Source organism: Cydia splendana, chromosome 13 (genome assembly GCF_910591565.1).
Source record: "Cydia splendana chromosome 13, ilCydSple1.2, whole genome shotgun sequence".
Classification (NCBI taxonomy): domain Eukaryota; kingdom Metazoa; phylum Arthropoda; class Insecta; order Lepidoptera; family Tortricidae; genus Cydia; species Cydia splendana.
In genome coordinates this window covers 19,975,219-20,001,860 of record NC_085972.1, presented here as the reverse complement: position 1 = coordinate 20,001,860, position 26,642 = coordinate 19,975,219, and the positions used below count along the sequence as shown (strand labels likewise).

The window sequence follows — 26,642 nt, the reverse complement described above, 5'->3', positions numbered from 1 at the left end:
ACATTAATGAAATAAATGAATTATAAACAAAAAAGTAAAAAAAAAACAAAATTAAGAAAGTTAACAATTAATAAAACAACTATTTTATTTAGTATTTTACTGGCGGCACATCACTAAATACGGATGTTGCAAACGTATAAGCAACCGATAATAAAGGTTACCATAACCGAATAAAAACCTGTTAAAAACCCCTAACAAAAACCCTATCGCGACGGGGTTTTGAGATTAACTCGGTTAAAGGTTAAGGTTACCGTTTCAATAAGCTTACCATTACAATCAGGTAACAGTATGATAGGGTTACCGAATGATACGGTAACCGAATCGATTGGGTTACCGAATGGATAGGATTAAGCGTAAAGAGGGGTTTTCCGGTCCTTGGTATATATATTACGTGGAACCTGCTATTTTATTTTAATTTGTATACTTAAGTCTTTTTATGTCATATCTACTTTTTTTTTTTACATACACGAATTCTTCTAAAATAGCTACATTATTTATTTTTATAATTCTATGACACACATCTTGATAAAGTACCTAAATTCAACTATACCTAAACATACAAAAATACATTTCGTACCTAATGCTATTGTCACTAATAGCACTATAATAAGCTATATTCCATTCCAATCGAGTACACATCGGTTACAAGGCCCAAGGATAGACGGATGATTTGTCAACAGCTAGTTGGTGGTTAATTCTATACTTTTATAGTCTCCTATAACATTATTTACCCACTTAGGCTCTTATTCACCAAAATACTAGGTATATTATATTATATTATATTACAGATCGTACTACAATATACATAGGCAATGCATTATTATGACTGGAAGACTATTAGGTATTTACACTATTTACATACCTAGATCTTAGTAAATGTGTTTATGTATTTATCTATAGCAGCGGTCGGCAACCTTTTAGCAGCCATCAAGGGCCAAATAGTAGTTAACGAAGATGACGCGGGCCGCACTTTGGTAATATTTGTGACTTTAGCAGATATTGTCGTTCGTCAGTATTACATACAAAATAGCCAGGGAGGCTCGCGGGCCGCAAGCGAGAGGTTGGCGGGCCGCTGGGTGCCGACCGCTGATCTATAGTATATACAGATGCTAAACATATATCATAAACCCTCTATGGTGCGTTGAAAACCGCAAATTACGGCCAACATAGAGATAATAAACATTACTTAGGCTTGCAAAACGTATGCAAATAAAAGTCGTCTGAATCGATGTGCAAAGCTTGCATTACAAAACGCTTGCGTGTCACATCAACGTTCAGAATTTATCGTTTGATGACTTCGATTGGTGATAAACATTAAACTCTTTCACGCGATCGGTAGATACATTATATCGATTAAACACACTTTTATAAAACTAATGGCTCTGTGAACTGTATTGTATTCTCACTTGAAAAAAATCCAAAAATATGAACCGATAAAAATGACGATATATTTAGTATAATTATCTAATCGCCTTACAAAATTTCACGAGAGAGTAGGAGAGAATAGCCTAACAGTCGGACAGATATACCTAAGAAAGCAGTTTTGTCTAAGCAACACTTTGCTCGCGCTCCTCGGTCAATATTTTTTTTTAATCTAAAACAACTAAGTATTAAAACTGAACATGCTTTATAACCAATGGACTTCATGTTTTGTAGTCAACTTCAAAATCCTCTTTTAGTTCGTTTATTTAGCATTAGAAAAAAGGTAAACAATCTTGACGTGTCTTTTTATTGAATTAATTTTCGAAAAATAAGTCACGGCAAATATGTAACAATTATAAATCATATACGATTATTTACATTATTTTGCTTTCATAAGTAATAGTTACTGCTAAAAAAAGCGTTTTAAATTAAAAGACACGTGAAGATCGCGTATATAGTCTTTTTCTAATGCTAAAAAAACGAACTATAGTGATTGGCGCGCATCTCGTGCACAACTGAGGGCCTACCGCGAATCACGTTCGACGTGTTGCCTCCCAGTCACACTTACGAACGAATTTACAAATGCGACAGAGAGGTAACACGTCGAACGTGGTTCGCGGTAGGCCCTCTAACTTCATTTCGCATGCACCAATCAGTGTGAGCGATCTCAAAGGATCGAGGTCGTATCAAAACCAGCTCAAACTATAACAAATAGATAAATTTGAATCGGGCTCTAGAGACAAATGGAACAAAAGGAATCGACCTGCGCAAGCGCAACTGTAAGGAAGCCGTAATTACGAGAAAACTTTAATGATATACAATAATTCCGCCTAAATCATTATAATGTCAATTACATATTTCTATTAACGCAAGCAATCAACATATTAATACGTAATTATTAACAAGTTTTAATCGAACACAACCCGTTATTTTAAATTACCTCGTTCGTCTTGTTTGGAAGTGCCGATTTAGAAAATTCGGTGTAGTTATAAATAGGTAAGTAAATTATTATACTGTGCATATGAATAAATTGGATAGTGTGTGTGAGTCAAGTGAAATTGGAAGACTAGTAGATTTATAATTGGATAATTTCGATAATGTCAGTGAACCTTAAAGTAAACTGATCAAGGTTATTTCATAATGATTTGTATATTTTTACGACATATCTAAATATGTAGCTAAAAAGGCTTGGACATGTAACTCTATAACACACTCATGTAAAACCCTTTTTATATGCAAATAAATGATTATGATTATGTTCTATAGTTTATAACGTGTAAATTGGTTTTACTAATAAATTACTTATGACTGATGCTTAACGTAGGTAAAACCGGGAGTCTAGCCAAGTGACAAATGATCGATGGAACACGCCAATTGAAACTTATATAAATGTATGGAAATATTAATCTCGTGACTTTTCGTAGCATCTGTCAACCCGATACATTTCGTCCGTTCGATCGGCATTTGTCGATGTACGATTGTGATCCTGTCTAGGCCCCTGGAAATATACCTAAATTCGTCTATAACGCTCAGCCCATGCCTCGGTGCTTTGACTACTTATCGGCTCCATGTAAGAATCCTAACCGGGTATGAGCGAGCCCAAACGGAGCCAATTCATTCGGCATGCATTGTGCGGCGTCAATTGATCTGTCCATCACGCGAGATAACTGGGCTCGGATCAGTATCGTAGTCACAAATCAAGGCGAACTTGTGAGCAATGGGTAACAAAACCTGACCACCGATGAGTAGTTGAGTACCTACTCACAAGGAGTTTTTCCAACTCTAAGATACATAAGTGTGGGGTTGTGGATATACCAGGCAACATTGAACGATTTGAACAGCATTTACTACGGGTCCAATAGGCTTCGGTGTCTAATAAAAATTTGGCTGTATTATAGAAAATTTCAAAACCTAATGAATTGCCCAAATGGCGATTCACTCGGCAATTTCCCCCGCATGCATTGTGCGGCATCAATTGAGTTGTCCATCACGAGAGATCAACTCGGCCCGGATTAGTATGATGTTGTTCAGAAATCACAGCCAACATGAGTTTGAGCTACGAGCGACACACCTGACCTCCAACGAGTATAAATGCCAGAGCCGTGGCGACCATAGAACTCGATTCCCACCGGCTTGCCTTTGTTCAAATAGCTCAGAGGCCCCAATTTCACATCGGTTACAGGTGCGACAATTGTAAAACATCACTATTGCTGACGTCACCGGCATCCATGGGCTACGGTTACCGCTTACCATCGGGCGGGCCGTATTCCTGTTTGCCACCATCATTGTATTATTAAAAAAAACTTTATTATATCGGAAAAAAACAGATATTTCTCTTGCTAAGTTTATGACAATTGTCACAAGAAACACGACAATTGTCACGAAATTCCGACATATAAGTAACTCATTTCCTGTCAAGAATTACCTACAATTATTCTAAATCTTGACAATTGTCAGAAACTTCGCAAGAGAAATATCAGTTTTTTTCCGATATAATAAAGTTTTTTTAAATAATACAATGATGGTGGCAAACAGGAATACGGCCCGCCCATGGTAAGTGGTAATCGTAGCCCATGGATGCCTGTGACGTCAGCAACAGTGATGTTTTACAATTGTCGCACCTGTCACCGATGTGAAATTGGAGCCAGGACTTTTCCTATATATCGTAAACAAAAGGAAAGCCAAATAGGTCCGGCTTGGCTACAAATATATTGTTTTGTCCTCATAGTTAGTTGAGTGTTGGTTACTATTATGAAAGTTCAGACACACTGTTGTGTACTTATGTAGAGTCGGTGTCATAAACAACCATCATGTGATGATAAGTACAGTAATCATCAGCATCATATACACCACGGGTCTGTACCTCAACTGAGCGTTTGGGCTATACCTATTCTGCCCTCCTAAGCTAAAAAGCCGTATTTGCATTCAATTTGTATGAAAATTGAATGCAAATACGGTTTTTTAGCTTAGGAGGGCAGTATTAGTCCCTTACGCTACCCCGATCATATTGTTTCAAAGATGCTTTTCTCACCGTATACACTAAGAAATATTATTTCATAGGTATACCTACCTAATTATAATTTACACAACTTTATTATGTTACACTAATAGGCTCTTAAAAATTAGGTAGTTTGAAGTTTTATAAATAACGTCTTTCAGGGCAAATGATTAAGTAGATGGCCAAGTTTTCCGAAATTAATTTGCAATCTTTTTGCATCTGCAAAATACTATCGGAAATTTGTTTTCGAAAACTAGGAATACTTACAGGGTCTCGATGAGCTCGCAATTGAGTAACAGCTTGTCCGGCCCCAGCTCCACCACGGCCACCGTCTGGTCGTAATAGTAGATCATCCTCAGCGTGTCATTCCCAACCCTCCTCCCCGTATACGGCTTAACTCCTGCCGCGGGCCGCTCTGAGTCGTCCGACCTTGCCCCCACACTCCCAACCAGCCCCGCCAGCGACCATCCCGCGGGAAAACTCAAAGCGAACGGCTTCGCAGAAGCGCTCGGCGGCGAAGACACAGCAATACAACAAATAACAATAACAGAAACTAAACTTTTTAATATATTGTCCGCCATAGGCGCGCCTCGGGCGAGCGCTTCACGCGCGGACCTCACCGCGCTCACTAGCCTCCGGAATGACATTTTGATTTTTTTACTTAACTTTTTAATTTGCGTTCGTCCATGGCGCGTGCGAGCGGCGCGGCGGTAGGTCGAGGACTGAGTGCCGCGGCCACTTTCTTCGTGACGCGTGCTGATGAATGAACTTGGACGTTTCACTTCGCGGTTTAGCAAGTCGAACACTTGTGTCATAATACAATGTTGACCACGGCGGAAGAGGAGATTAATTATTTTATTAAGTACGTTAGGTGTGCTATTTTTCACAATTAGGTTACAATGATATTGCAGCATTACCGAAATGACCTTAAGTTTAGTCCTTAATAAATCAGCATTTAATAAAAATTACAAACCACGTCGGTGGCAAACAAGCATACATTCCACCTAAGCGAATTCCGACGCTTATATGTTCATTTGTTTTTAGTAAGCAAACAAGTAGTGAAGTGACTGTAGTAAGTAAGCAAGCGAGGGGCTAATGGACGCCTGCAACTCCAGGTGCGCTATAATCTAAATGTGTTTAGTTTAATTACTAAGTCGGATCGTTTTTAGGGTTCTGTACCTAAAACGTAAAAAATTAACCCTTAGATTGTCTCTCACATCGCTAAATATCTCGGGAACTATTTACGCTATCGATTTGAAATTTGGAATAGGTAATGATTAAATAAGGCTTAGGTTATAGGTACGCAGACGCATTTTAAAGTGTTTTTTTTTTATCCACGATGGAAAATGTTCAATATGCGGGAGGCAAATTTTAAAGTCTAAGTAGTTATTAGTAAGTCAAATGGGGTATAAAGAGCTTGAGTTGTACTTATCTAAATCTTAAAACATTATTAACTGCGAAAATAAATTAGGGTAGATGTGGGTATAATAAAACTGCCGATTTTTAAGCCTTACTTGGAAATAATTTTTCATAAAGATATAACAAGATAACGATAGGTTTAAAACTACAAATGCATGAGATTATTGAATGTTTGTACGGAACTCTAGGTGCGCTAATACCTAGTTAAATCAAAACACACTTCACACTTGACCGGTTTTTTGTTAAGTGAGTTGTTAACAATCATTATCATTAAATTCATTAAGTATAAATAATGTTCTTGATTAGTTTCAAGATGCAAGCTATAATCGAACGAGCGAGCGAAGCGAACGAAGTTCTTACATTCAACTTGGGACACGCGGCTGGCTAGGGGCACGTCCCGGCATTTCGATGTTTTTAAGCTGAACTATCAGAGGATAGTTTGATACTCAAGAACTTAAGTAAATTTCTTCTAATTTATATTAAATTGGGTAAACGTGTAGTTGAGGGCATTATATTTTAGCCATTAAATTATGAGCATGCTCGATCAAGGGGTTATTGAGCTAGAAGAGCTTAGAAGGCTAAAAAGCTATTTGTGAGGGGTCTTGCTATTCTGGTCATCTTTTTGCAAGAAAGTATGGTCGAGTTTGGTATCAAATAAAAGTGCTCGGCTTGCACTTTTATAATATCATTTTTAAATTTACCATTTTGAAATAATTAGCAAGATAAAAATAAACATAATATAGGTATTTGACATTTGACAGGAAATATTTCGGCTTACCACAGATACAGTATCAGTTAAGGGCTCCACAGACCTTGTAATATATCCACGCGATTTTTGATCCATTGCCGCCTATAGTGGGACATAAAATAGTAGAAATTAAATAAAATGGAACTCTAAAATTTCCATACTATAGTCGGTCAAACAAGTTTGTCCGACTATAGTATGGAATCTGCTATCAGAGAAGTGGGTTCGTGAGGCTAAAACTGCGACCCTTACAGAAACGAAATGGTACCTACTAGAAAAGTGGGTGGTTTTACCTCCTTTTCTACATAGTGCACCATCTATGTACAATAATCTTTCACCGGCCCCCATAGAAGTCGGTTTTGTTTTTGAAAATTATTTTCTACTATTTTATGTCGAACTATACGAGTAAGTAGGTGCAACAAAGTCAATCGCTCTATACAATTTTTGGCAAACCGCGAGTTCTCAGTTCGGGGCGAACTACTAGTTATGTAACTTATCTATATGTCTATTAGCCTAGTGTGCGAGAGAGAAATCTTGGCCTGTAGGTATAGTCATGTGACTTTTTACAAAGTGTTTGTTTTGTTTTTGATTTTGGACCTTGACGTATTTTCTTATTTAATAAAAGTTAAAAATCTTTATAAAGGCACCTGGGGTAAATAGTAGGTACTGGAAGGATGGAGACGACTGCGTCTTCTATTTATCTCTTCTTTTTTCAAAAATAGGTGCAAAAGGGCAAATTTCAAATCTTAACCGCTTACCATCAAGCGAACCGTACACTTGTTTTCCACCCACGTAGTATAAAAAATGTACTAAACCCCGCCTAAGTAAGAAAGTTACGTGGCAATGAAGCCTCATAAGTTTGACATGTTCACTTTATTAGATTACGGATTGTGGGTGTAGATAAATGTTATTCTATGACTATTAGTGTTAAGTATTAACCCGTACAATACATAACTACGACTGACTATAGGTATATAGAGTTCAATGAACTAGGCTTAGTTCATATTAATCGACAAATACCATCGTTCACAGAATGACAGAAAAGTACCCAAGAAAAAAACCACTGTCGAGTTTAAGGTGTTAACTAAACAAAAACTTTCACTTTCTCATTTTATTTTCATCTTTACCATAATTTTCCCTCGTGAGTTTGAGGAGCCAGTCCCGATGCGAGGACAGCGGAGTAGCGAGCAGAGGTCGCATGCCGTCCGTAAGGGCCACGGCGAGGAGGGCCATACGTCCTTCTTGGAGAACTACCACGGGGCATCCAGAACTCATCTGCAAGATAATTTACTTCTTTTTCAGGGTGCCGTACTGTCTGGGGAAGGCAACTGTCGTTTGTCGAAATCCCTACAAAAAAGTACCTACCATCCTCGTGAGAGTCATCTTAATCTACAATTAGCTTTTACAGACTTTCCTCGTATAAAAAGTAGGTACCTATTAACTCACATTGATAGACGGGTCTAAAGCGAATTTTATTCAATAAAACGCGAAAGTTTTAAATATTAGGGTAGACCGAGGTGAATCGGATCATTTTTTGTTTGACGGTCAATAAATATTTTTTTTAAGGTGAATAAGGTGATACTGTTTTTATTAATATTCAGTTGGATAAATTGTTTATTAATGAACGGAATCAAAGGTTCAGACATAAAATAAAACTTAAATATGATTTATGAAAAATAAAATACAAAACCTCGTAAAAAATCCGATTCGCCCCATTTTAAGGGGTAAAACGGATCAAAAAAACTGTCATAAAATCTTAATTAATAATGGTTAACAATGTTAATCATTTGCCTGACACGCCGCTTCTTGATCCCAACGTAAGGGGAACTGACCATCTCAACCGTAGTGCCAACTGACCGTAGTTATGCAGAAAACGACCAACTCAATTTTTTTATCAATGCAGAAAGCGACCAAAGCTACTGAGTTAGGGTGTAAGTCACTTTGACAAAAATAAAAAGTTGGTCGCTTTCTACAGAACTACGGTCAACTACATCCATATAGATGCAGTATCGATGGAACAGGTTGTATCTGGGATAAAGCACCTCAAATCCAATTGTGCTGTAGGCCCGGACAACTTTCCAGCGTACGTTGTAAAGGGATGCATGGATTACCTTAAAGCCCCTTTACACTACATCTTTAATTTGGCACTGAGGACTGGGTCGTACCCTCTTCGCTGGAAACTATCGAGGGTGAGACCTATACCAAAGGCAAATGACGCTACAATCGTGGAAAACTATAGGCCCATTGCCGTCCTTTCCACTCTGGCCAAGCTCTGAGTCAATAGTCCACCGAACTCTATGTGCACAGGTAAAACCGTTTTTATGTGACGCACAACACGGATTCAGACATAGTCGCTCGGTTAACACCAACCTATTAATTTTGGCTGATAGCATATCTGAGCACCTGGATAGAGGTATCCAAGTCGATGTCCTTTATTTTGATTTCAGTAAGGCTTTCGATCGCGTGGATAACGATGTGTTGTTGGCGAAACTAGATCGGATTGGTTTTTCTCCCGCATTGTTGTCTTTCTTCGCTAGTTATCTACGCGATCGGCAGCAGTACGTCAAGCATGGATGTTTTGTCTCGGCCCCATACCATACCCGGTCTGGGGTCAGTCAAGGCTCCATATTACTTAGGTCCTTTCTTGTTCGGCATCATGATAAACGACCTCAGTTCAGTCCTTCAATCGGCTCAGTGTCTTCTATATGCAGATGACCTTAAGTTGGTGTATGGAGTGGAGCAAAGTACTGACTGTGAGTCGTTACAAAGGGACATCGACTCGGTTTTTCTCTGTAGCACCGAAAACAAGCTGCTGTTCAACCCGGCTAAGTGTTGCGTCTGCACTTTCAGCCGTGCTCATATGCCGTTGCATGCACAATATGTGCTGGGGTCCGAGCCTATTAACCGCGTGTGTTCTATTAAAGATCTGGGTGTGGTCTTCGATACGCGGCTCACTTTTCATGAGCATATCTCGACGCTTGCTGCCAACTGCTTTCGAAGACTGGGCTTCGTTATACGCAACCTTCGTCAGTTTAACGATCCTGTTGCTATCAGGCTTGTCTATAATGCACTTGTAAGAAGCAAGCTTGAGACATCATCGATCGTTTGGCATCCCTACGAATCTACCTACAGTTTGCTTCTTGAAAAGGTACAAAAAGCCTTTTTAAGGTTTTTATACAAAAAAATTTTTGGATATTACCCGTTTCTTTATCCGACAAAGTATCTCCTTGGGGCCTTAGGTTACAACTCTTTGGAGGTGAGGCGTAACCTTAGCTTATTGACGTTGGCGTGTCGGACCCTGCGCGGTGATTCGGACTGTCCAGAATTGGTGAGTCGACTTGTGCGACTACATGTGCCAGACATCCCCAGGATAGCCCTCAGACCGCGGCGACGCGATCTGTTGGCTTTGCCAGCGGGACGCACCGTGTCACGAGTGTCACGACTGAACTCTCCGCTGCTCCGTGCCCTCACGCAGTTGAATGCACTCTTGGCATCAGTACCCGAGTGCGACCTGTTTGCGTGGCGTTGGGTGTCTGTGAGAAATGAATGCATGAGATTCTGTGAGGTGATGGATGCGAGGCCTACATCCGTTAAGGTGTTATTGTGGATGTGATAAGGGACTAGTGATTTGTAATTGTTTGTTTGTACCTGATTGTTATATGTACCTTTGGTATATGTTAATGTTAAGTTTCATGGCGCATTGGATCTGTCTGTAAGGTCATGTAAACATTTTTCAAATAAAAAAAAAAATAAAAAAAAATGATTAAGAATCACAAAGGTCAAATAATTGAGATCAACTATCATTGGTATCTTTAATGTTGCATTTGACCATTATTTTTATTCCTCTTTTCCAGTTAAATTTTTTATCACGCCACCTACAGAAAGTGCAACATAATATCACTCCTATATGCCACTATATATATTAACAATAAATCCAAAACATGCTAATGGCCATTTACCAACAAAATCGAATAACTTAAATGAAAATAAACAAAAACTGTAAACTTTTGCAAACCAAAACATGAAAAATCACACATATCCGATTCACCCCATATGAGAAAATTAGTTGTTGGTAACAAAAGACTCTACGTAGGGACAGCGGTCTCGTTAAAACCTTATTAGCAGCTGTAGTCATATTTTCTCCCGACCATTCCCCCTGATACCTCTTCTTTTTATACGTACGCACCATCTAAAACATGCCAACATAAAATAAGCCAAAAAAACGTCCAAAAACCTTGTTTTCTAATGTGATCCGAATCGCCCCCAATCAGATGATCCGAATAACCCCATATCATATGTTTGAATTATTTTCGTGTAACGGAAATATACCTTTAAATACAATAAAAACAAAATCAAATCAGGAAACACTATGCGCCATTAACAATAAGTAACAACAATTACAAACCTTTAGCCTTTTGCGTTTACTTTTATCACGGACTGTATTTGCACATTTTTTACATCGGCGGTAAAATCACAATACACCTGTACGAGCGACTCATCGGGAAGTGTCACCGTGACCGACGCATGAGTCTTTTACAATGACAGTAACTGTGGCGACATGCGTTAGGAACAGAGCAAACGCGGGACGCTGATTGACTGGCTGTAACTAACCGTGATCTTTCAAATTTTACAGAAATGCTTATTTTGATCCGATTTCCCCAGTGATCCGATTCGCCTCGGTCTACCCTATAAGTAGGTAAGTACCTTTTTTCTAGGTTCTGTAGTGTCGACTCGAGAGCCTTAGTAGGCATACTAAACAGTTGTTACTTGTAATGTGGTACAGGTATAATTAAATTAAGCATGCGGGTCCCAAATTACAGATCGTGTTTCGAATCCCGGCTCATACTATAGAGATTCTCGGAACTGATGTACCTACTTCATCATTTCAGCCTATATACGTCCCACTGCTGGGCACAGGCCTCCTCTCATGCGCGAGAGGGCTTGGGCTATAGTCCCCACGCTAGCCCAATGCGGATTGGGGACTTCACATACACCTTTGAATTTCTTCGCAGATGTATGCAGGTTTCCTCACGATGTTTTCCTTCACCGAAAAGCTAGTGGTAAATATTAGTGATGTACCGACTATTGATTTGGCCGACTAGCCGACTAGCCGACTAATCGGCGCTCGAATGGCCGATTAGTCGGCCGACTAGTCGGCTAGTCGGCCAGATCATTAGTTTCGTATAAGTTCAGGTGAAAAACAATATTTTTGCTCCTTTGGTTGCGCTATTCATCATATTAGCTAAGGGGTCATCCATTAATTACATCACACGTTTTCAATGGCATCAAGCCCACATCGTCGTGAGAAGGGGCTTAAGCCCAGCAGAAGGGACTTAGACATATATATATGTATTTTAGATAGATAGATTGCCAGCTAAAATTTGGTTCAACGAATTCAATTGATCAATTAAACCCGCAATGTACCTATATTTACCTATTAAATATTGCATGCGGTTTGCAGACCTAAGGCTGCTTGATGAAAAATAGTATTTTGTTTAAAATACTTATTGAGGAATAAATGTATACTAACCCTGGTGTGGTTTGTAGACGTTTCATTCACCGTAAAACACATGGTAGTATTGTTTTCTGCTATTCCGTACATTTTCTTGCACTTTTCTGGACCAAGCTGTTTTGCTGGCGATGCAATGGCTGTCATCTCGAAACCAGTCTGATTCTATACAAATAAATAATCTTATTAAAATAGTTTTAATTGGTTCGTAGTATTTTTACTGTAATCAAAATAGTAGTATCGGGATCATTGTGTTTGGATTTTCAAAGAGCGAAATGTACGGTTGTGTCGCGAACTCAATATCCTTAACAGTACTTAATGAAAAACGAAAGAAAGAACATTTTCTTTCTTTCGTTTGGGTGCGTAACGGTCCATATAACAACTTTTGATATATTTTTAGTCGATATAACGATTGAGGGACATAATGCACTTTTGCTATAACAATACATGGTATATTCTTAGAGAGTCTAACTATCGTCAAGTATAATGAACTTGTAATATAACAACTTCTAATCTAACATTAACAGCGTATAACGTATATGTGATATAATTATGTTCGATATAACGCTCAGTTGGCATAATGTAGTACTGGTATAATTTGTAATATTTACTACTATTATAACAACCTACGTATTCGAACTTAAGGCAGGTCTCAGTCAGACGACGAGCGAAGCGAGGAGGAGTGTTAGGTAGAACTGCGACCTTACAGCGCGCGAGCCGAGCGAGCGAAGCGAGCGTGCCGCGGTAGCGGCCGGCGAAGCGCCAGAACCGACTTTTTTTATTACTTTACTTTTTTTACAAACCTCAACTTATTTTTATACATTAGAATACATTATACCATAAATACTTATAACAAATATTCATTATATCCAGTAAACGTTATATCGAATAGCTTTTATATCGATTAAGCATTATACCCCATAAAAATAGTTATTTTGTTGTTATATCAAAAGTTCATTATACCGCTTAAGTGATTATACACCATGAAATTATATCAAACGTTGTTATATCTTTTGAAAATATATCAAAAATTGTTATACGGATCATTACACACCCCTTTCGTTTATGTATTGCCACAACAGCGAATACAATAACATAATATTAAAACTGCTGGAGTTAGACCAAGAAAAGTCTGCAGTGATTTTGATAGCCCACGCAGTGCAAGTGTTATTTTAAACGTCAAACTTCTATGAAATTATGACGTATAAATAACATTTGGACTGCGTGGGCTATCAAAATCGCTGCAGACTTTTCTTGGCGTAACTCTAACACTTCACGCTTAAACCGCTAAACTGATTATTTTTTCATAATGACTGCCCACACAGATACATTTGAGGCCCAAGAAATTAATAAGTAGTTAATAACCACAAATTACTTACTTGCCGCAAAGACCAACTATATATTCTCCCATCTCCATTCCAAGTCCTGTTCTCCATCATCCCAATCTCCCCTCCCTCCACCCCCGGTTCCACCCTCAACAGAGCCAAGCTGGGAGCATTCGCCGTATCCACCTTGGATAACCAATTCAACTTCGATTGGTTGGATGTGGGGTGGAGGTAGATTTTGGAGACTTGGTGTACGGTCCCGTCTTTCAGAGGGTCCTTGGCACCGGCTACTATTGAGTACGAGTTGTCTGTCGTTTCGTTTGATCTGAAAAATTAGTAGGTACTGGTGGTAATAATTAGGAAGAGGAAGTTAGACCAAGAAAATTCTGCCACGATTGTGATAGCATACGCAGTGCTAGTGTTATTTAATAGGTACGTCATAATTTCATAGAACTTTGACATTTAAAATAACGACACTCTAGTAATAATTTTGTGGAACTTTATGAAACAGAATTTGATTACTTAGTTTGAATACTGGCCAATTACATTTCCTTCGTGTGTAGAAGTAAATTTTAACACAACATCTTTACAACGTGGGAAATGTAGGAATTAAAGTTGATAGACAATGAAGTTGTATGCGGCTCGAAGGACCATGGTGTAAAACAGACTTTATCACATTAAGTATTAACGCAACACCAACACTTAATTTATTTATTATTACCTAAGGTAATACGCCCTACAAGCCCAACAAGGTGGGCAGATCAAGTCCGTTCTACCGTGGACACCCGACTGCACGTCGCGCTTCACATTGCCAATACACATACTTACATACATACCCACATACATACCGGTCAAAATCATAACCCTCCTTTTGCGTTGCCGTAGTCGGGTAAAAACAGGCACAGCTGATTCACCGAACCTCAGCAATGAGGCAAACGCAATTACGGATGGTTGTTATATTATTAGCGGCAAAACTCTTGACAGACAATTAGAAAACCTTACCTAAGTCTTTGCAATATGGTCTACCAATTTCCAGTGCGGACGATAGTACCTACTAATTCTTAAAAGTAATACTTACGAGTTACTGTAAAAGGGTCCCAACACGTTAACACAGCTAGCAGACGTCAGCACCCAGTGCGAAGACAACACCACACCTCCGCAAGTCTGCGCTGTCACATTCCCAACCGTCTCGAAGATGGCCGCCAAAAATGGCGCGCTTTCTGGATACTCTTTTGTTACATTACTTTGTAAAACCATAGACTCCATAACTTCATTTTGACTTGCATTGGGAAAATAATTAAGATTAATAAAATCAGGATTCTTTTCTGTAGAAAACTCAGCTTTGCTTGCATTTAACACCATATTTTTTAAAGTAGCTTCAGACTCCAGAGCATCTTTGTTTTCGGTCACGTTCTCTGAATAAATATGCTCAATAAAATTAGGTCGCTTCTCGATTGAAAACTCATTCGACTCTTGAATAAAGTTGTCTTGAAACCCAACATTGTTTAACGATTCCGGAGACAGTTCTTGGAACTTGTGACTTTGATATCGCGTTGGTAAATCGATATGTTGCAGTTTTTCTACTGAGTCTTCTGTCAAATTCAGTTTTTTGCCGATCACTTGTAAGACTGGGGCTGTTACAGTCGAATCACATGGGACTCCAAACAAACCTGGTTCAAATGTATGCAGCGTAGTGTTAATAACGTTATTGAAATCTGCAGAAGATTAGTCACTTATTTAAAGACGAGGGAAAAAACAAAAATTACTGAAATAAGTGTCATAAAGAAAAAGTGATCAAGCCCTCCGGTAGCCGAGGCCTGAATCGAATAAAACGGCGTCTTCATGATGACTATGATTCACGATGTGACCTGCACTAGACCACCCAGTCACGCTTGGCTCGGCTTGGTCACTTTTTTTTAAATATATACATCTATTTCAGTGTATAACTTATTTAACAAGTTTAATAATATTTAATGAGACAATGTACAGTTAAAGAATTACCTGGTAAAGAGTCTAGTAAGAAGAGTAACACAACCGCTTTGGCCATTTCGCGAAACGCTATCAATGTTTGTGGCTACACAATGGTTGTTGACGTTACAATGAAGCTGGTACAGTCAATACGCACATTGTGACGTTAGTAATGAGAAACTGCTCAAAAATATCTAAACACTTAAAACCTTTCATATGTTTGGTGTTCAAAAATCTTGGTAGTGTTGTATAGAACAGAAAAAATCGTTCTCGAAAAAATACAAAAAGATGATGACTAAAAATTCGGTCAGGATTCTTATCCGCATACAAGAGGTTAAACGTCATGAATGAAATTGGAAAATTGCTGCTAATAACGAAAAGATAGCTGCTAATAGACAAAAGATAGGAAAACATAATCAATACCTACATAATTGAAAAATAAGTAATTACGGAAGTGTTAATAAATCTTATTAAACTTGATATTAATAGATCATGATTTAGCACGCTTGTAAAGTAATAAATGAAAGTCGGAAGCGGAAGGTGATGAATTCCACAGTCGAACAATCTGGGAAGTAAAGGAATCATTACCTACCCTTTGAACGCCACGCCTATAGTGTGCGGCGTGTCATAGTGTACCTTATCGCAATGCACGAAGGTTGATATTGGGCTGTAGCCGCGCGCGTCAGTTGACGTCTTTACCGGTCAAAGGATTAAAGGCACTCGCAGTCTCACATTCCGTAGCCGGGATAAACGCTAAGATGAGAGAGTTAGACATTCGTACAAATACATAAATTTTGCATGTGTGGGACTAAGACAACACTTGCGGATGGTTATTCGTACGGTCTATGATAGTCATTTTCAAAGTCGTATCGGTTTTCTGACGCACATTAACATAAATCTCGAACCTGCGCGATAAGTCGGGTCCACACAGAGCGAGACAATTTCCTCGCGCACAAATCGGCCTGTGTAGACGTGCCTCAGCCGAAACGGCGCGCGTGAGGCACGCTTACACTGGCCGTTTTGTGCGCGAGGACATTGCCTCGCGCGCATGCTCGCTCTGTGTGGACCCGGCTATTCGCGGACCCATCTGTACCTACTTCTCAATTGCGAATACATGCGTGGCAAACCCTCACATACGTGACAACATTCGAACAATTTACAAATATTCATACAAACGTGAATAATATAAATTAATACAAATGGAGATAGTGAAGAGTATAATGAATAAATTTAAAAATAATAAAAAACCACGTACGTATTCAGTCAAGCGTCAATTTATTAGTCTTATTTCAATTAATATGTAATTAACATATCAGACATTCACAACCATTCACATACAAGCTTATTTTAGTAAGTACCAAATATTTACAATTTAGTTAAATGAGAAAACTTTATTTAAACAAATAATTCGCAATATGGCTGCACTAAACTTGTCACATTCACTGTGTGACAAAGTACCGGTCAAAACATAAAGTGCCCAAAATCGGAAGTGGCCAATTGTCAAAAGTACTAGTTGTAGTGAACAACTAGAGTCTAGTGAGCTGTGAAATTAATACAAAAATATGCGCCAGTTACTTTCATTTAAAGAGCCAATCATTGTATAATACGTCTGTATACCTGTACTTATTTTTTTTTCTTTCTGCATGTGAGATATGAATTATCTACATAATAATGTTCATAATATATGCATGAACCGATGGTTTAAACACTTTAAACATAAGATATGCTATACAACATATTTTTGTACATCCATCGAGAAAAATGGTAACATTCAAAATGTAAATAGACTTTGACATAACGTTAATACTGAATATGCTCTTATTTACAAATAGTACAATCTGACTCGATTACTTAAATAACTCCTAGTAAATCTTACACGTACGACACATGAATAGAGTTACAAGAAACATACTTCGACTAGATATAATAGATAATATTCCGTGTATTTGGTTATTTTGTTCGAGTTATTACATAAAAAGTGAAGAAATATGCTACTTTAAATACATACAAAATACTATACATGATGTAATGGTAAATATGTATAAATACATATACTCAACTATATTCTCTAACATACTTATGAACACAAAAGTATTGTGCTATACAAAACGCTTTTAAATGCAACTTTATGAAAATATAACATTTTTACACTGGTATGAACTATACAAAACTAATAGTCACAGTATCAGACCGATAAAGACCATAGAGAAATGGTAAGTGGCCTTAGAAAAGTTCTTTGACTTTCGTGTTTTTTTGGTGACGAAATTGATTAACATTGAACTACATATTTTAATAACGCGTATCAAGTGAATCTTTCTATTGTTTATAAAGACTAAAGTAGTAACGTTAAATTGCTGTTTTCCTCTTTAAAATTGAGAAAAGTCTGACGATAGGTAGGGGAATATGATGAGTGTTTTACCTAGCAATTAGTATTAGTACAGAAACAGATTTCATGTGAATTAAAAGTCTATTTGACACGCTCTGTATTTACGCATTTACGCAAGCTCTTATAATATGACGACATCAATCTCCTCAATAACTCCTCTGTTTTACCTTCTCCTCCTCATCAGGCTCATACCCTTTTATGAAAGGTAGTCCAGTCCCAACGTTCCGACAGTACCTCTCGTACTGGGGGCCGAAAAAGGCCAGGAGCGTCAGTTCTTCGGCCTCCACGCGTTCGCGGAAGAACAGCCACGAGGCCAGCGTGTATAGCACCATGCAGATTGGATTTAGGAGTGTAATCTGGGGACAACAACGCTTTCTAAATTCCAGCAAGAAACAGATTTACTCAACAAGACCCTAAATAATCCGAAAAATACTTCAATAAATTGTATCAATGAGTTCATGAAGCCATTAAACAATGCTTTTGCTTACAATGTGAAATGTTGCGACAGCAAAAACTGCAGGCGTTTTTTTTGTGTCCACATGATCAGTTAACCAAAAATTAACTCCTCAGTTAACTTTTTTCTTGAAAGTAATTTATTTGAGCCAAATAGGTACCTGTGTGCCGATGGACCAATAGAACCAGCCAACGTAGCTCGGATGCCGGCATATAGAGTACACGCCGTGCGTCACTAGCTCGTGATCCGGTTTCTTCACAAACTGAACCTGGAATTATTGTCAAATGCCATATATAATATGTGCGCAACTGTAGACTCTTCGCAAGACACCGTGACATAGGCGAGAGACTGGACCACACACACCACAAGCCCACAGCCCACCCATAGCCATAACCAGCCCATAGACCGAATAACTCACGCAACTAGTGACCATCACCAGAGCCTGACACCTGACACTTTCTACGTGGAAATTTCATCAAAATCGGTTCTGTAACTCAACCATCAAATAGAATCAGACAAATTCAAATTTAGAACACTGGCACATTCAGATTTTTTTTAGCAGAAACTAGATAGACGCTAATAGTTGTACAGTCGAGGTCAAAAATACCTTTACAGTTGAGTGTTACAAAAATACCTTTACATTTAAATACGTTTACACATTGCATGACAAAAACATGCTTACAACTCACATGACAGATTCTGCTTTTCAGTTAATGCTCCAATTTCAGTTTATCCATAAAAACATTTACAAAAATTGTGTCATAACAGATTTACATTGCATGTTACAGAATAAGATTTACTGCCAATGTGCCGTAAATACGTTTACATTTTCAGTGACATTAGAAACTTTACGATCAAGCTTACTTTTCGATTACATACACCTATTGTTACATAAATATCTTTACAGATTTGATTTTCTTAATTTGAATAATGACAACCACCGAAAACAGTACCATACTGTCACCAAATAATCTATCCCTTTCATCCGTCGTGTTTGGCCTAGTTATTATCCTCTCGATGAGTAGTTGATTATCGTAGTGCAAAAGTACAGTCGGCAATAAAAACTTGTACCAAAAATTTTTTTTTCAATTACTTACAAATTACAACACAATTTACAATTATTGACCGAAGCGAAGCGAAGGTCTACGTTTTGACTCGGGCATTTTGCTTTCGTATGTCCGGATGTTCTCCTCTACAGGTCGCAATTCTTAACCGATTCTCGTGAAATTTTGTGACCGAATTTTATGACTAAATAAATTTTTTTTGTCAATCCGGTTTTTGGAAATTTTTAAAAATGGCGGAGTCGTGATACCTGGCGCCTAAACAAATAGTCGTATCGATATCATAAGACTTTTTTCTTTTTGAAACATGTTTACAGAGTTAATAGCAAAAAATGCAGAAAAAAATTATCGCTGGTTTAGGCGGTATTTAGATATTTAATTTTAACTAATTTTAATTTGAGAAGGAGTAGCTAAATTTCGTCAACCCATCTAAGAACTATTTGGCTCAGTTTGTAAACGTTCGCTTTTTCAGTTTGCACAGAGGGTCTGGGTTCGATCCCCAGTAATTGTATGCTGGGATATTATAACTTTTTGTATTTTTTTACACATAAATTTCGTATTGTTTTTCTTTAATTTACTATACACCGTGTTTTTATTGAATTCCGTTAACTTCGGGGTATAGTTAAGTACGTTTATAAGAACTAAATGGCATAGTTAATTTTCAAAAAAAAAATTTTTTTTTGTTTTTTTTTTGTTTAAAAAGTAATTAAATGTAGCATATAGCGTTGTTGTAACACGGGCATTACATTTAACTCAACCAAACAATTGAAATCTGTGACATATCAATGTCATTTCGTACATCAATCGACCGAGATTGTACTTAAGTTTAGTAGCAAATGTATGAACTCATTCTAAACACTAATCAATATGTAAGCCGGCCCTAAGGCAAGTGTACACGCTTGTAGAGGCCTTATAGTAAAAAAATAAATTATGGATTATCTCCGAAATGGACTTAATTAGAACATCGGTGTCTTTGAGAAAGTTACTTGATTTAAGCTCAGGAATGCACCCTTGAAATTAACGGAAATCAAAAAAAACACGGTGTATTTAAAGCTCTTAGCACCATGTTATTTCAAGCTCTGCTCGCGAGGTCTACAGCTCACAGAGCCACTAGTTTATGTTGTACAGGTAGACATTTTTATACATCGCTATATTTCCTTAGAGTCCATACACGCATAAATCATTCATCACATTCACATTAACTAAAGTACTTATTCTATCCTATTACATTGACAAGTTATTGTAAGATGGTGTCAATTTTAGCAATACCTAATCCCATCTCACTCAATTCCTATTCCCGGTAATCCCCACTACGGAGTGAGATGAGATTTCCTACTATTTTGTGTTTATTAACCGACTTCAAAAAAAAGGAGGTTCTCAGTTTGACCCGTATGTATGTATGTATGTATATTTGTTCGCGATTATCTCGCGTTTGGCTGAACCGATTTTGATGCGGTTTCCAGTAAAGTGTTTGTTACATTCTGGAGAAGGTTTTAGTATATATAGATCTGAGCTGATGCTGAACCCTGGCTGTACCTAGTGGAACTCAGGTTTGGTGCAACATAGGCCCACGCTGTTTTGGTCATCCGACGCGTATTGATGAGCACTTGGGAGAGCAGTACCCAAGATAGAGCTGATGCTGAACCTTGGCTGTACCTAGTGGAACTCAGGATGTACCTAGTGGAACTCAGGTTTGGTGCAACATAGGCCCACGCTATTTTGGTCATCCGTCACATCTTGATGAGCACTTGGGAGAGCAGTACCCAAGATAGAGCTGATGCTGAACCCTAGCTGTACCTAGTGGAACTCAAGTTTGGTGCAACATAAGCCCACGCTATTGTGGTCATCCGTCACATCTTGATGAGCACTTGGGAGAGCAGTAACTAAGATAGAGCTGATGCTGAACCCTGGCTGTACCTAGTGGAACTCAGGTTTGGTGCAACATAGGCACACTTTGGTTTGGTTAACCGACTTGTCGTCGTGTGCCTATGTTGCAGAGTTCCACTAGGTGGGTCAATCAACTTTTTTCTAACCGCCTTTAAAAAAAGGAGGTTCTCAGTTTGATCCGTATGTATGTATGTTTGTTCGTGATTATCTCGCGTTTGGCTGAACCGATTTTGATGCGGTTTTCAGAAAATTGTTACATTCTGGAGAAGGTTTTAGTGTACACTACATGGATGGTTTGAAAAACCAATTGGACCCGGTAAGTGGCGATGCTATCGGTATACCTACCAACAAATTTAAGTTGCTGAAACCGATTTAAATGGGAGTCGGACTCGGACTGGGACTGAAAGTGGGAGTGGGAGCAATATACATACAAATCGTTTAGCACCGAAACGTCATAATTATTATGTTTTGTCGCGATTATCATAGAGTTAGACCATCACCAACATTAGTAGGTAGTTACTAGCCCAATACTAAATGGAGAAGATAGCAAACTAGTATTTTAGCCCAAAACCTAAAATAAATGAAGTACCTATCACTAAAAAATAATAAATAAAATAAAATAAATTAATTAATTAAAAATACACAAAAAGATAACTAAAACAAAATAACTTAATACTAAATTACACTAAAACTAAATGGAGATCCTAACAAACTAGTATTTTAGCCAAAAACCTAAAATAAATGAAGTACCTATCACTAAAAAGTAAAAAATACAAATAAACAAAAACAAAACCAAAATAAAATAACTTAATATAATTTGTTTAAAAAAAAAGGAACCGCCTTCAAAAAACCAACCCACTGAAAAGCACAAAATAATTTTTATATGGCACCCCTATACGTGTCCAGTCCCTATCCCGTCGTAAAGTAAATTTCTGCCAAAAAGTAATTAATACCAAATAATAAGAAAATTAATAATCACCCGGGTAATTACTTAGTTTTTGAAGGCAGTGCCAAACCAACAAAAACATTCTTTGACGCCAATCAGAAAAAAAATACGAGTATGTAGTATACAAATACGGCGGTGGCAGAATAACAGCGTCCGTTGCTGCAAGTCTTTAGGGCCGTTGTGCCCCGAAGCCTTTTGGCACAGACATAAGCTGAGCCACTTTCCATTTCAATTAGTTAGTTAGTTTGTTAGTACCTACAAGAACTAAATTAATAAGTAAACTAAGTATGTCTTTATAATGCAAGTAAGTGCAGCGTTCTTCGTTGTCTAAAATATCGGTTCTCTCAAATTTTGGTTTGGCACCGACTTCAAAAAGTAAGTAATTACCCGGATGATTATTAATTTTCTTATTATTAGGTATTAATTACTTTTTGGCAGAAATTTGCTTTACGAATGTATAGGGATTGGACACGTATAGGGGTGCCATATAAAAATTATTTTGTGCTTTTCAGTGGGCTGGTTTTTTGAAGGCGGTTCCTTTTTTTTTAAAGAAATTATATTAAGTTATTTTATTTTGTTTTTTTTTTTGTTTTTTTTTTGTTTAATGCAGTTTTATGGTTTCACTTGAGAAGTTAACCTTTTCGCCGCCATTGTCTTGATATAAAGTCAAGCTTTTCTAATATTTTCGACGCTGTAAGGCTCAAAAGCAGTCGCTCAGACGCCACATCACCGAAGTAAAGTACCGAGGAAAAGTGGCACTTTGATCCTGCCTAGCAGGAAAGAAAAGACCCTTATTCATGTAGCTGGTGTGAAAACATTTCAATGAATTAGACCTTTATTGAATTCGATTGTAAAGCCAAAACTGATATTCATGACGATTTCATGTCATTATTAAAATTAAGAACGGGCTAATCAAATCTGTAAAGATATTTATGTAATAATAGGTGTATGTAATCGAAAAGTAAGCTTGATCGTAAAGTTTCTAATGTCACTGAAAATGAAAACGTATTTACGGCACATTGGCAGTAAATCTTATTCTGTAACATGCAATGTAAATCTGTTATGACACAATTTTTGTAAATGTTTTTATGGAAGACAGATTATAAACTGAAATTGGAGCATTAACTGCAAAGCAGAATCTGTCATGTGAGTTGTAAGCATGTTTTTGTCATGCAATGTGTAAACGTATTTAAATGTAAAGGTATTTTTGTAACACTCAACTGTAAAGGTATTTTTGACCTCGACTGTACAATGTACAAACTTACAGTGTGATTAAAGTTGGTCTTGGCCGTGAACATGGCTGACTTCCTCAGCAGCTCACCGCCGATGCACATGAGGAATCCTACTGCCGACAGCCAGAAGCATGTCTTCATTTCTGAAAAATAAATTATTTCCTCGTTCTTAAGGGTCAAAAACAGTGCTGGTGCCTGGTGCTACAATATTTCTTCGTTTTCATAGGTCAACAACACTGCTGCTCAAAATACGCTGATGTGTCGTAAACGCAGTTGACTACAAACATTATCAAGGTATATTTTGACACCAATAAAGTGACAAACTTGAATACTTTTTCATCATTCTCATTGCTCTAACTGAGGGTTTGGATATGGTATTCTAACTGCTTATTTTACATGTTAAATTCTCAATTTATCACATGACATAAACTCACCAGGAAAGAAGTAATACTCCACAGCCCACTCTGTCCAACTAGCCACAGCAGCGAGCCCATACTGCAAACTATGATTCAATATGAACGAGTCAATGGACAGCGTCCGAGGGTTCGTCAGAGCCACCGCCATGAACTCCGAGAAGTGGAAGAAGGTCAGCGCCATGGTGTAGAGGCCGAACACTCGCCAGCCGGAGTCAAATGTGCTGAGGTGGAGAGCAGTGGCAAAGGCGGCACCAAGAAATGCTGATCTGACGGACACCTGCCAATATTTAAACATACCTATTCAATTTTATACAAGATAAAATTACAGCATGAAAACAAATATGTAAATATAGATGTTCCAAACGCTATAGCATAAAGGTAGACAAGTCATGTAGATTTTCAGTACAGACCTAACTTAAAAGTTGGATCTAGTGGTGTCAGATACAGGATACAGGGATGTTGCGGATGCAGATTTTTTGACATCCGCGGATGCGGATGCGGATATTTAAAGCCTCACATCCGCGGATGCGGATGTCAAGATTTGGTACTTAAAAAACGTCAAATATACATTTTTAGCATTTTTTATTTAAAAAAAACGAAAGGTTTAGTATTTGAGCAAGATCGAATATAGGTGCGTTTTATTTAACAGTATCTTGGCCGACTTTCCGGGATCTAGACGATTTCATTATATATAATGACGAAATTACCTAGCACTTACGGCGCCAGTGCCGCCGCTAATACGTTCCTGTTACCGACTTGGTCGACATCCGCATCATGCGGATGCTCCGCATCGATTTTATGCGGATGCGGATGCAGATGCGGATGTTGAAAATAATGCGGATTTTCCGCGGATGCGGATGCGAATATTCGCAACATCCCTGGTCAGATACAGTTTATCAAGTCATTTACTTAAGGCCTGTGCACACCAGCTGCGTGTGCGTGATGTGCACGTGCGCGTGCGGCGTCGTAGTATACAGATCATTATGAGAGACGGCACACCGCTTGCGTGACGTGTGCGGGCGGGGCTCCAACATTTTAGCGCACGCGCATGTGCATGTCACGCACACGCAAGCCGGTGTGAATTCAGAATTTCTATTAGATTAAGCTCCTGAGACTCCCCATACAATTTTGTTTATACATATTCCAAAATCTATTCTGAACTTTCATTGATTAACAAAAGGTCCCAAATTCAAGGAAACAACTGCGTCTGGCTCTCAGGAGTGTAAACATTGTTTTATTTCTCTAGTCTTTTACATTCAGTTTCAAATCTTTGTAAATAATGTTCAGGAAGAAACCATCTGTTTTTACTACTACTTTTATTTAAGTATTCTTGAGCTTTTTGGGCAAATTGAGCAAGTGTAATTATAGAACTATGGTTAAAACACACAAACTGATATAATCACAAGTCAATAACATTAGTAAGAACCTTAAATAACGAAAATACATCATTACCTCTGTGATGAGATATTTAATAAATAAACCTATACATTGTTCTAATCTACAACTAATTACTCTTTACATATCTAAGCAACAAGAGACCTGCTCCACAAGCAAAAATGTACTAATTTAATAAGTTATTACCTCATATATGAAGCCCCTGTAACAATATCTGAGAATAAAGTTAAATAAGCAGAAGTACAGCCCCGGGCCCCAGTACGTCAGCGCCCACAGCTCCGAAGAGAAGCCCAGGATGCTCCCCGAGACAAAAGATATCGTGAAAGTAGAAGCACAAACTAAAAAACACAAAATTGCTTGCTTTCCGGCCGGATGGATGTTTTTCCATAAAATCAACTCCATAGTCGAAAATTAAATTTGGCAACGTCTTGAAGTGTTAATAGAGTATATTATTTATATGTTTGTTACGTTTTAGAGAGCATATTAATACTAAAATATTATTAAAAATTACGGAACACAATTTTAATCACGATTCACGACTAATTTGACAATTTGACAGCTACGTCATTGTCATTGTCAATGTCATTGCCGAGCAAAGGGAGCTTTCGGCTATCATAAATAAATTTTCTCCTGTTTTATTTTTGAGATTTGAGTATTAAATAAATCTTAGTTTTATTTAATACATCTTGATTACTTATGTAAATACTATCAAGCAGACAACCTTATTTTTTCAACGATATTAATGTATAATTCTAGTCAAATGTATATATCATAAGTTAAAGCTAATATTTCCGAACATACCCAAAATTATCGCTGTTTTGCAAGACTTGAAATCTTATATAGATGGTCAAGCCATAGACTTATAATATATAGAGACGGTGTCTCAGCGAGCTGTCACTGTTGCCACTTTTGTTTAGTGTACGATTAACAATGAGGCCCACGTTGCTGTAGCCATGTCGATAAAGTCATATCGATAAACTATCGACATTTCTTGCAATTTTAATTTTACTTCAAAGGCTTAACGATACCTAAAATTACCAAAAACGCTTTTATTCTTTATTGTGGTTATCAGATCACAATTTTATAGTCACGCCCCAGCAGGGAACCAAGGGAAAGTTCAGATATTTAATTAAAATACATGAATACGTCCTAAAATAGGTGTTCCGCAATAATTGAATTATATTATTATATTATAATATAATCATTATCCATTAGCATTTCAATTATGTTTATGTTTAACGAAGATATTGAAGCTTCAATTAATCGCTATTTCGTTCCGCTGTGTAGCGTTTATCGATATATAACATGATTAAAATCGACTTTTTACATCCCTAAAAGAGCACACATATACGCTTTTACGCACACATACACAGCCTGGGCGCATCAAGAAAGGCAACACTTGATTTGAAGTCCACCTTGTCAACAGTATGGTTGTCCTTTTTTGACAAACGGCATTTTTAAAAGAGCGAGGAGAGAGAA

General features: G+C 37.8%; 3 protein-coding genes across 5 annotated transcripts in view; all 3 read right to left on the bottom strand.

Moving 5' to 3' along the window:
* Nucleotides 1-5,155, bottom strand: part of LOC134796292 (uncharacterized) — a 61,184-nt gene extending 56,029 nt beyond the window's left edge. The window contains exon 1 of one of the 2 annotated variants that reach the window (XM_063768369.1): nt 4,688-5,155. In XM_063768369.1, coding sequence (XP_063624439.1) covers nt 4,688-5,067 — 380 coding nt within the window. In that variant the 5' untranslated portion in view covers nt 5,068-5,155. The remainder of the gene's footprint in view (nt 1-4,687) is intronic. The other variant, XM_063768368.1, reaches the window with a different exon arrangement.
* A 2,525-nt stretch (nt 5,156-7,680) lies between these two features.
* On the bottom strand, nt 7,681-15,586 carry LOC134796606 (uncharacterized). Of its 2 annotated transcripts, none has more exons than XM_063768777.1 (5): nt 15,420-15,586; nt 14,497-15,133; nt 13,473-13,743; nt 12,115-12,258; nt 7,681-7,859 (listed from the first exon to the last, which is right to left on the bottom strand). In XM_063768777.1, the coding sequence occupies exons 1-5, from the start codon at nt 15,463-15,465 to the stop codon at nt 7,683-7,685; spliced, it is 1,275 nt and encodes a 424-aa protein (XP_063624847.1). In that variant the 5' UTR covers nt 15,466-15,586; the 3' UTR covers nt 7,681-7,682. The 2 variants fall into 2 exon arrangements, with proteins under 2 accessions (XP_063624847.1, XP_063624848.1); XM_063768778.1 differs by having other exon boundaries at nt 14,497-15,088.
* A 1,058-nt stretch (nt 15,587-16,644) lies between these two features.
* LOC134796275 (protein-S-isoprenylcysteine O-methyltransferase) lies at nt 16,645-25,706 on the bottom strand. The gene is made up of 5 exons (XM_063768326.1): nt 25,350-25,706; nt 23,787-24,045; nt 23,386-23,495; nt 18,387-18,494; nt 16,645-18,128 (listed from the first exon to the last, which is right to left on the bottom strand). The coding sequence occupies exons 1-5, from the start codon at nt 25,563-25,565 to the stop codon at nt 17,919-17,921; spliced, it is 903 nt and encodes a 300-aa protein (XP_063624396.1). The 5' UTR covers nt 25,566-25,706; the 3' UTR covers nt 16,645-17,918.
* Between the last annotated feature and the right edge of the window lie 936 nt (nt 25,707-26,642).

Coding starts and splice junctions, on each gene's coding strand:
- LOC134796606 (XM_063768777.1), bottom strand. CDS start 15,465: ATGGCCAAAGCGGTTGTGTTACTCTTCTTACTAGACTCTTTACCAG. Junction 13,744..14,496: donor GGACCCTTTTACAGTAACTC/GTAAGTATTACT, acceptor CTAATTTTTCAG/ATCAAACGAAACGACAGACA. Junction 7,860..12,114: donor CGTCTACAAACCACACCAGG/GTTAGTATACAT, acceptor ATTATCTTGCAG/ATGAGTTCTGGATGCCCCGT.
- LOC134796275 (XM_063768326.1), bottom strand. CDS start 25,565: ATGGAGTTGATTTTATGGAAAAACATCCATCCGGCCGGAAAGCAAGCA. Junction 24,046..25,349: donor ACAGGGGCTTCATATATGAG/GTAATAACTTAT, acceptor AAATATTGGCAG/GTGTCCGTCAGATCAGCATT. Junction 18,129..18,386: donor ATTGGTCCATCGGCACACAG/GTACCTATTTGG, acceptor TGTTGTCCCCAG/ATTACACTCCTAAATCCAAT.